This window comes from Lycium barbarum, chromosome 1 (genome assembly GCF_019175385.1).
Source record: "Lycium barbarum isolate Lr01 chromosome 1, ASM1917538v2, whole genome shotgun sequence".
NCBI lineage: Eukaryota > Viridiplantae > Streptophyta > Magnoliopsida > Solanales > Solanaceae > Lycium > Lycium barbarum.
This window is the reverse complement of record NC_083337.1, coordinates 162,184,857-162,196,337: the sequence shown is the minus strand read 5'-3', so window position 1 is coordinate 162,196,337 and position 11,481 is coordinate 162,184,857. Positions and strand designations below refer to the sequence as shown.

Below are 11,481 nucleotides of genomic sequence, written 5' to 3'. Positions count from 1 at the left end.
TCATAGAGTATATTTCTCCTCCTAAGTATGAAGAGTGCAGAATACATTTGTTTGCGCGGATTGCCCTTCTTTTGGGGTGGTCTCTAATTTTTGTCCCTCAAATTGGTGGTCTTTAATTTTTGTTCTAATACTTCGAGCTTCTGGATTCGAAGCCCAGCTTGGTAAAAAAATTAAAGGAATTTCGAAAGGTAGAGGTTTGGATTTGCAAGGCAGAGTTTTGAAAATTCTGCCTTAAGCCAAACTTTACTTGAAACATGTCAAACTCTGCCTTGTGAATTCAAACTTTATCTTGTGATTTTTTAAAAAATTTTTTTTGATTGGGCGGGAGTTTGAACCCAAAATTAAAGAATTTTTAGCAAACGGTAAAAACTAAAGACCTCCAATTTGAGGGGCAAAAATTAAAGACCACCCCCACCGAATGGCAATCCTCTGCAAATTGCCCTACAGAATATGATTTCAATAGAATCTTGACGGATTGTCAAGCCCAAAAGTTCTCAACTACAAGTCTACAACTTTGTTTTTGTTATGAGGTTTGTCCATTAAGTTACTTAGCCATCTAAATGGCTTAGCCATTAAGCTATTTATTTTCTTCTATAAATAGAGGCCGTATGTAGAAGTGAAAGTGAAGGAAAAATATAATCTGATATTCTCTCTACATATTTCTTCTGTGTATTTACTTCATAGTTTTTATTTTATAACACGTTATCAGCACGAGACTCTGTCATATCGAGTAAATACTTTACAAGCCTCGAAGGTATTGATTTCTTTGTTTTCCTTTACTAATGGCAAATCTTTCTAGACGTGAATTTGTAGCCTTAGATATATCCGGCAATAGCTATATGTCTTGGATTCTTGATGCCGAGATTCACCTTAATGCGATGGGTCTGGAAGACACCGTCAAAGATGAAAATAAGGCATCAAACCAAAATCGTGCTAAGGCAATGATATTCCTCCGCCATCATCTTGATGAGAATTTTAAAATGGAATATCTCACGGTTAAAGATCCTCTTACGCTGTGGAATGATCTGAAAGATAGATATGATCACCTGAAAATGGTCATACTTCCACAAGCACGTTTTGATTGGCTCCATTTAAGGTTTCAAGATTTTAAATCTGTTAAGGCATACAATTCTACTATGTTTAAAATTATTTCTCAATTGAAATTATGTGGTAAAAATATTATTGATCTTGATATGCTGGAGAAAACATTCTCCACTTTTCCTGCCTCGAGTATGCTCCTGCAGCAGCAATATCGAGAGATGAAATTCAAGAAATATTCTGATCTAATCTCACATCTTCTAGTGGCTGAACAACATAATGAATTATTAATGAAAAATCATGAAAGCCGACCCACTGGTACTGCCCCATTCGCTGAAGTGAATGAGGCAAATTTTCACCATTCTAGGCGTGGAAGAGGTCATGGCCCCAGTCGTGATCATGATCGTGGTCGAGGAAGGAATTTTAATCATGATTCTCGTTTTGCACCATATAATACCCTTCACCACCAGCAGTGTAAAAGGAAGGATGAAAAGCATGAAGCTGTGCAAAAGAAAAATTCAAAAAATAAATGTTTCCGATGTGGAGGAAAAGGGCACTGGTCACGTACCTGTCGTACGCCAAAACACCTAGTTGAGCTGTATCAAGCCTCCCTCAAAAAGGCAGAAAATGATGTCGAAGCAAATTTTATTTCTGAAGATAATGTTGAGCCCATGCATCTAGAAGTGGCAGATTTCTTTGAACTCCCTGAAGGGAAAATAGATCATCTGATCGGTGATGGATCTGTATTAACTTAGATATTTCATACATGTCGTTTGTATTAGCTAATGTGGTTATGTTTCCATATATATGTAATAAAGTGTGTGTAATACTTTGTCTAATCAAAATATCTACTTCGATGTTTACTTTGCCTATTCTTTCGTTTTGAAGAATATATGGAAAATCCTCAAATATTATTTGGATCAATGACCAATCATGAAGATATTTGTGTGATTGATAGTGGAACAACGCATGCTATATTCAAAGATGAGAAATACTTTTCTTACTTGCGTAGAAAAGGAGAAATATTAATACAATTTCTGGCAATTCGAAATTAATTGAAGGCTCCGGAAGAGCTACTATATTTCTACCTAAGGGTACAAAACTTGTTATAGAAGATGCATTATTCTCTTTTAGATCCCCAAGAAACTTGTTGAGTTTCAAAGATATCCGCCGTAATGGGTATCACGTCGAGACATTAAATGAAACAAATGATGAATATCTTATCATTACAAAGAATGTCTCCGGCCAGAAATATGTTTTGGAGAAATTACCAACTTTGTCTTCTGGCCTGTACTATGCAGAAATTAGTACAATGGAAGCACACTCAATCGTAAACCAGAAGTTTAACGATTCAGGAACTTTTGTGCTTTGGCATGACCGAATGGGTCATCCTGGATCAATAATGATGAGACGAATTATTGAAAATTCAAAAGGGCATCCACTTAAGAACCTGAAGATTCTTGAAAGTAGTGAATTTTCATGTGTCGCTTGTCATCAGGGCAAATTGATAACCAGACCATCACAAATGAAAGTTGACATTGAATCCCCTGCTTTTCTAGATCGTATACATGGGGACATATGTGGACCTATTCACCCATCTTGTGGGTCATTCAGATATTTTATGGTTCTAATAGATGCGTCTTCGAGATGGTCTCATGTGTGCCTCATATCGTCTCGCAACCTGGCGTTTGCGAAATTATTGGCACAAATAATACGCTTAAGGGCACAATTCCGAGATTATCCTATAAATGCTATACGTCTTGATAATGTTGGAGAATTTACATCCCAAGCTTTTGATGATTATTGTTTATCAGTTGGGATAAAGGTTGAACATCCTGTAGCACATGTTCATACCCAAAATGGCCTTGCTGAGTCATTTATTAAGCGTGTGCAATTGATAGCAAGACCATTACTTATGAAAACACGGTTGCCTACAACTGTCTGGGGTCATGCTATTTTACATGCAGCATCTCTTATTCGTCTTAGACCGACTCATTATAATAAATACTCCCCGTCACAATTAGTATTTGGTCATAAACCAAATATTGCTCATCTCCGAATCTTTGGCTGTGCTGTATATGTGCCTGTAGCAGCACCACAGCGCATTAAGATGTGCCCCCAAAGAAGGTTAGGAATATATGTTGGGTTTGAATCACCCTCCATTATTCGCTATCTTGAGCCATTGACAGGAGATTTATTCACTGCCCGATTTGCAGATTGTCGATTTGATGAAACAAATATTCCACAATTAGGGGGAGAGAGAAAAGAAATCAAAAGAGAAATTGCGTGGAGAGTTCCATCACTATCTCGTTTTGATCCACGTACCCCTATATGTGAGCAGGAGATCCAGAAGATCATCCACTTACAGAAAATAGCAAATCAAATGCCAGACGGATTTACTGATTTGAAAAGAATAACTAAGTCGCATGTCCCTGCAGAGAATGTGCCTATTCGAATTGATGTTTCAAAGGGACAATCTACTAGTGTCATAGCCTCTGAATCTCATCCACGCCTGAAGCGTGGTAGGCCATTGGGCTCCAAGGATAAAAATCCTAGAAAAAGAAATACAAATAATGATCAGAATGACACTATGAAAGGATCTCATGAAGAGATTCAAGATCTGATTAATTATGATATTCCTGAAGAAATCAGCAAACCCGAGACTCCAGTGAGTAAATAACTATCATTAAGTTTTACTGGTGATGAGGGCAACTTGAATCGTTCAAAAATTGTGGTGAATAGTGTTTTTGCATATAATGTTGCACTAAATATTATAAAAGGCAGTGAGGATCAGGAACCTCAATCTGTCGAAGAATGTCGACGAAGATATGATTGGCCAAAATGGCAAGAAGCAATTCAATCAGAATTGAATTCACTTGCTAAACGTGAGGTTTTTGGACCTGTAGTCCAAACGCCTAATGGTGTAAAACCAGTTGGTCACAAATGAGTCTTTGTACGGAAAAGAAATGAGAGAAATGAAATTGTGCGATACAAAGCACGCCTTGTTGCACAAGGATTCTCTCAAAGACCCGGCGTCGACTATGAAGAAACATATTCACCAGTTATGGATGCTATAACATTTCGATACCTCATCGGTTTAGCTGTCTATGAAACCCTTGAAATACATCTGATGGATGTGGTTACAGCTTATCTTTATGGCTCACTTGATAATGAAATTTATATGAAAATTCCTGAAGGATATAAAATGCCTGAAGCATTTGGTTTAAAGTCTCGGGAAATGTATTCAATCAGATTACAAAGATCATTATATGATTTAAAACAATCAAGGCGTATGTGGTATAATCGCCTAAGTGAGTACTTGATAAATGAAGGATATATAAATGACGCCATTTGTCCATGTGTTTTTATTAAGAAAACAAAATCAGGGTTCACTATACTTGTTGTTTATGTTGATGACATAAATCTCATTGGAACTCCAGAAGAGCTCCAAAAGGCGATTAAATATTTGAAGAAAGAATTTGAGATGAAAGATCTCGGAAAGACAAAACTCTGTCTTGGTCTGCAAATTGAACATTTCGCTAAAGGGATCTTTATCCATCAATCTGCCTATACTGAGAAAGTTTTAAAACGATTTTACATGGACAATGCGCATCCTTTAAGTACTCCTATGGTTGTTCGCTCACTTGAAGTAAGCAAAGATCCGTTCCGACCCCAGGAAGAAAACGAAGAGCTACTTGGTCCTGAAGTACCATATCTTAGTGCAATAGGTGCACTTATGTATCTTGCTAATGCTACAAGACCTGACATAGCATTTTCTGTTAATTTGCTAGCAAGATATAGCTCTTCTCCTACACGGAGGCATTGGAACGGGATTAAGCATATATTGTGATATCTGAAGGGAACTAGCGATATGGGTCTGTTTTATACTAACAAAGGTAGTACAGATCTAATTGGTTATGCAGATGCGGGTTATTTATCTGATCCATATAAAACTCGATCTCAAACGGGCTATCTGTTTACATGCGGAGGTACTGCTATATCATGGCGATCGACCAAGCAGTCCATTGTTGCTACTTCTTCAAATCATGCTGAGATAATCGCTATTCATGAAGCAAGTAGAGAATGTGTGTGGTTGAGATCAGTGATACATTTCATCAGAGAAAGATGTGGCTTGAAGTGTGATACAAAAATACCCACAGTATTATATGAAGATAATGCTGCATGCATAGCTCAATTAAAAGGAGGTTTCATAAAAGGAGATAGAACGAAACACATTTCACCAAAGTTATTTTTCACACATGATCTCCAGAAGAATTGTGATATTGATGTGCAACAAATCCGTTCAAGTGACAATCTTGCAGATTTGTTCACTAAATCTTTGCCAACTTCAACTGTTGAGAAGATGATATTCAAGATTGGAATGCAAAGACTCCGACATCTGAATCTTGGTCTTCGTCAGGGGGAGTGAAATGCGCGTTGTACTTTTTTTTTTCCTTAACCAAGTTTTGTCCCATTGGGTTTTCTTGATAAGGTTTTTAATGAGGCAGCTCTCAAAGTGTATTACTAGATATGTGCACTCTTTTTCCTTCATTGAGGCTTTTTCCCACAGGGTTTTTCCTAATAAGGTTTTAACGAGGCACATCATCAAATTAATGGACATCCAAGGGGGAGTGTTATGAGTATGTTTGTCCATTAAGTTACTTAGCCACCTAAATGGCTTAGCCATTAAGTTGCTTAGCCATTAAGCTACTTAACCATTAAGTTACTTAGCCATTAAGCTACTTATTTTCTTCTATAAATAAAGGCCATATGTAGAAGTGAAAGTGAAGGAAAAATATAATCTGATATTCTCTCTACATATTTCTTCTATGTATTTATTTCATAGTTTTTATTTTATAACAGTTTAGGAATTATGAGGAAATTTACCACTCCAAATGTAGGCATAAGTCAGTGATGTCTTTCAACAGATCAACTTTGATAGCTTCTCATTGATCCAATTCTCCCTTGAATTTCAAGATGAATTCACCAAATAACCCTTAATGCACAAGGGGAGAGCCTCCTCTAGAGCTGATTTGAACAATAAAAGAAATTGATTTACTCCAAGGAGCAAATGCGAGAATGATCACCAATATTTCATACTTCTAATGTAAGCGTTTTTGATATATATGCTCCCATTATTTGATTTTGAAAGATTGTTTTATTTCACTTGCTTGGAGACGTACCGTACCAAAAAAACATACATGAAAGAAGTGTTACTTGTTTAAATCTTTGTAGTGATTTTAAACAATGTCCAAACAAAGATCTATTCCCAACACCTCAAAGCTTAAAAAAATACAAGTTAACGGAATGAATAAGCGAAGAAAAATACAAAGGGATACGGATTTCAACTTTGCCAAATTAATTTATTATCTTTGTCATGATGCCAGAGGTATTTTGTAATTGTCTACAATAACAGTCCAACTGGACGGGTCACCATATAGTACAAAGCTACTTTTTGTTAAACAGAGTAATCATATAATTTCTTGTTTCCCGTATAGTAAATTGTATTGGTCGCTTATCAAGAGTAAAAATGCTTTTCAAAGAGTGAACAACTTACTACTAATATATTACTCCCTCCGTCTCATAATAGGTATTATCTTAGTCAAAAACACGCATATTAAGAAATCAATAATGCAATGTGAAGTTTACCAAATTACCCCTATATAATAAAAATAAATTACTTTTACCTTTTGATTAGAGCATGCACAAGAAGTAAACCTTTTGACAATGGAAATTCAACAATACCAAGTTATAATGTGACTTTTTTCAATCATCATTTAGATGTTACTTTATTGTCTAAGGGTAGTATTGGAAAAACTGGTCAATTTATATCTTGGTTTCATAAGGTGACACTTATTTTGGGACAATTTTTTTTAGCTAAAGTAACATTTATTATGGGACGGAGGGAGTATTAATTTTGTATTGACAAGGTCATTCAAAGTAGATTTGTTTTTAACAAAGTCATTGCAGCCAAAAAAAAATTTAAAGAGATAAGTACATATATCTCCCCTCAAATTTGGCTTTGTAACACTTACTCTTTTTTTTTTTTTTTTTGTGATTTATGATATATTATGCATGTCTTTCTTATTTTAATTTTATTTGCTATAACCCTTTTAACCTAATTATTAATAATGCAAATATGAATTATATACCTAATTTGTCCTTTAAATTATTATTTTAATTAATTTTGTAAAGACCATTTTTAAGACAATTTGTTTTTTCATATATTGTGACTTGTGAGTGGCATATCTGCTCAATTTCGTATACTTTATTGATATATTTGGACTTTTTTCGCTTATTAATATGTTGATCGGGTTAATTGGAGGTTTAAGTTCAATTAAGGATAATTTACTTGATTAGCGGGCCATATTGATTTTAAACTCAAAATAACCCTATTTTATTTTTTTAACCCATTTTAATCAATTTCCACACCCTGTTTTCTGGTTTTAGCCATTTTAGTAGTAGGAGAAATTATAGGAATGTTAAATTTTAAATTAACATAATTTTAGGGATTATGTTAAGATACCCATCGAAAATGAGTTTCTTTTGTTCCCATTCTAATCCATCTAAACGGGCTTCTTTGTTCTATCAATTTACTCGTTTTTTTTTTCTTTATTATAATCCTTCTTAAATTTTCAACATAGACCGTTCATCAACTAAATCAATCAAAAATTTATACAAAGTTTGAGGACTCTTTTTAAACAAGATCTTCATGGGTAGTGACGGGTACCATTTTATGTATTATCAATGTATGCATATTTGATGTACAATCGATGTATATTATTTGATATATAACTAATGGATGCATATTTGATGTATAGTTAATGTATACCCCTGAATATTGCGAAGTTTTCTCGCTGCTTCTCTATATTGGTTCATTGTCAACTTATATTTTCTCTTTTTTTTTTCTGGTACATTTTGAATGTATAAGAAGCGTATAATTAGTATATACGTTAGTTATACACATATAATCAATAAATACATTAATTATACACATATTTATATGATAATTATACATCAGCTATCTAATGCTTATTCCTTGTATAAAGTGTATAAACAATGTATGTATTCTCTTAATTCAGTTGTTTCTCTTGATCTTGCCTTATTCAAAAAAAAAAAAAAAAAAAAAAAGAGAGAAGGATCTGTGAAATTTTTGCATATTTGACTACACATTTCATCAATTAAAAGTGCTTTTCAAAGAACATAAAAGTTCAAATTTGACACCAATGAAAAAATGATTTTCAAAGACACAAAAAATTTAAATATCAATGGCAGAGGGAATAAAAATGTCAGAAACACTTGTTTTGAGTGAAGACTATTCTTTGCTAAATGAAAGAACACACCAATAACTGTTTTAAAGACATTAGAAATCTTCAATGGCAGAGAAAGGAAAAAGTTTTTTCTAGAGAGATTTGGTAAGAGTGTATTCCTATAATTAAAGCTAAATCAATGGGGACGAAATGCTAATGGCTTTAGTTAAAACTTTCTTTTTTTACTAGGTTTACTGAAGCGGCTATAACTTTTAAGGCTATTTATTGTGAACAAAAGTTTAAGGTTAGGAGGTGTAATCAAAAGTAACAGGTGGCTATTTATGTTTTTTCCCCTTCAATTAATGGTATAACTTGGACCAACTATTTAGCGGCAAGTGCATGTCTGAAATAAATTATTAAAGAAAAACATATCCCCTATTTTGAATACTATAGGTATATCTGAACCTTTTTCATTAATTGTATTACAAATTTTTCTTTAGTATTCACCTAATAAAACAGTTGAGGCATTATAGTTTCCCTAACCAGCATGAATTAATCGAATTTTGCTATCGATTGTATCTATTGGTAATATTTTACTCTATTGCTTTGATGAATACAATGTTTGAATAGGTTATACCATTTTCCCGTTACATAATGTCACGCATCAATAATTTGAAAGATAAACCCACAACAAAAGTAGAGTGCGGGGTAAAGCTACTATAAAAAGTTAGGTAAACGATAAATTAAAATTATTAGATAATAAGTAAAGAGAAAATGAGGAAAAAAATAAGGTAACGACACAATCACATCAAATCGGTCGTTAACAAAATAAGACTTTTCATCGTTACAGAACCATGAGTTTAACGGATACGATACCAAAAAAAAAAAAAATTAACAATCAAAACAAATAATATATTTAAACTCACGACACAATACAATAGGTAACAACCCTGCAATACAAGCAGTGCCATTAGTAGTTTACATGCCTGATAACAGACGAGAATAAAACATAAAACATTCATATAAAAGTATATACAAGCCAACATTCTTTCAACTTTATTCAGTTGTTGATAAGTAATATATTACTACATATATTTTTTTGCAAAGAAAGCACGACACATGAAGTGCCAAGACCAGATGAGAGCAATGAAGAATATTCAGTCAATCAACACTGTCAATGAGCAAATGTAATACAAACACATTACATATAAAAGCCCTAATCATTCATTTCTTTTCACATAATTTTTACTTTAGTGTACTTATCTCATCACAAATAGACAAACTTTTTTTTTTTTTTTAATCAAAATTCAAAAGCTGTAATCTGGTTTACTAAACAATTTACTCCTTAAATCCCCAAATAATCCCTTTTTCTTTACACTCACTTTATCTTCTCCAGAATTACTAGTTTCTCCTTTCTCTTCTTGTTCTTCACCCTCTTCAACAAAAGCTGGATGAGTAAGAATACTACTCAACAATTGTGTTCCTCTTAAAGCATTCGTTAATGGCAAATGCCCTTCAGGTGTTTCATCATTCAACTCCCAAATAAACTCATTAGGAAAAGCTCTATAATTATACTGATCAACTTCAGTAATTTCCAGTTTCTTCATCCATCTAACTTTAATAAAGAAGCTAGTGAAATCTCTGTTCACTTTGTTCCATATCTTCTTTTGAACAGTGTAACCAAACTTGTTGTCACTGTATTTTCTCCATAAAGAATCTATTTCTTTAAGGTCGGATGCATTAATGAATTTAACCTCGGAAAAGAACACGTAACCTCGTTTAGTGGCTGCTTCCCCGGCTAGAACGATGAGTAAACGACGAGTTTCCTCGTCAGCTTGTCGGAAATCTTGGGCAGATAAATGTTGTTCTAGGACAGTGAAGGGAGTGGTGGGGGTGGGGGTGGTGGGGGTAGGGGTGGTGGTAGAGGTAGGGGTAGTGTTGGAAACTGAGAAAGTTATGAGGTTGTGATTGGAGAATGAAGTTGAAGATGAGGGGTTTTTGGTAATTGTTGGCTTAAGGAAAAAAGAAGAGGAAGAAGAAGAATAAGGGCAATCTATAGAATGCCTTCTTCTTAGTGTATGAATGGACTTGAACGAATTAGTTGCCATTTTGCTTAGTAGTGGTGAGATAGGACTAGTTCTTTTTTTAAAGGGAGAAGTGAATTCTTGAAAAAAAGTGTGCTGCATTTTGGTTAAGATATAAGAATATGGAGAGTGGGGTGCAGGGGGTGGGGTGTGAAGGGGTAGGGGGGAGAGAGGGGGGTGGATGAGATAAGAAATGAGTGAGAGTGAAAGAAAGATGTCATCAAAGGAAATATAGTGCTTGAATGAGATTGGCTAGATATGGGTGAGTTTGGATACTCTCTATCACCATCTTCTATCTCTATGGGCAAGAAAATACAAAGTTGTATTTATTAGCATTTTGACCCCTTAATCTCTTTCAATTCTAATTTTGAGGTCATCACAAAGTTTTTATTGTTGTGTAGTTTTATGGTGGTTGTTGCCAAGCAAGGACATTGGTAGACCACCACATTCATACTAGCAAGTGGGACCATTAATGTCAAGTAGATGCCCCACCGTTTTATAGATTATGATTATGAGTAAGTTGAATTATTGAGGTGGTCTGCCACTAATTTGAAGTAAGATTCATAAGTGTTCAAAGCTTAACAAAATAAACAAATCTAGTTTTAGAACATGTTATTTTTTTCTAGGGGAAGAGTTCAATTAGACGTATTTTGTGTATAATAAGTTCAATTATTTTCGTCAGAATTTGTGTAGGTTGTCCATTTTCCCTAAATTTTAATCAACTAAAGAACCGGCACTGCCACAACAACATCAAGCCCTTATGGCTCAGTGGTAGAGCGTCAGTCTTGTAAACTGAAGGTCCGTAGTTCGATCCTGCGTGAGGGCATTTATGGTAATATATTTTTTTGCTTTCCAACTTTATAAATCATGGGCTTTTTCTACAATTTTTTTTGTTTATCACATCTGCTTCTCTACTTATTTGCTTTTCCAAAACAAAAGTTTGGTATGATTAGCTTTGCTCTTATTACTGCTTACAGAAGTGGAATCCAGACTCAAAAGTAGGCCTAATTATTTACCATTCATTGACCAACTTTCCCAGCTTTGTTGATTTGCTCAATTTAATGGGTTATTCAAATTCAAATTGATTTTTCATGCTAATACAATTAATT

The 11,481-nt window shown here is 34.2% G+C and overlaps 1 protein-coding gene and 1 non-coding gene across 2 annotated transcripts; one reads left to right on the top strand and one right to left on the bottom strand.

The window, feature by feature from the left end:
* Window positions 1–9,287: 9,287 nt before the first annotated feature.
* LOC132603182 (tetrapyrrole-binding protein, chloroplastic) lies at window positions 9,288–10,465 on the bottom strand. The gene has a single exon (XM_060316121.1). It carries the CDS (start codon window positions 10,394–10,396, stop codon window positions 9,596–9,598), a length of 801 nt encoding a protein of 266 aa, XP_060172104.1. The 5' UTR covers window positions 10,397–10,465; the 3' UTR covers window positions 9,288–9,595.
* Window positions 10,466–11,126: 661 nt separating this feature from the next.
* TRNAT-UGU (transfer RNA threonine (anticodon UGU)) lies at window positions 11,127–11,198 on the top strand. Its single transcript has one exon. It is a non-coding gene; the product is annotated as a tRNA-Thr (tRNA).
* The last annotated feature ends 283 nt before the right edge of the window (window positions 11,199–11,481 follow it).

Coding starts and splice junctions, on each gene's coding strand:
- LOC132603182 (XM_060316121.1), bottom strand. CDS start 10,396: ATGGCAACTAATTCGTTCAAGTCCATTCATACACTAAGAAGAAGGCAT.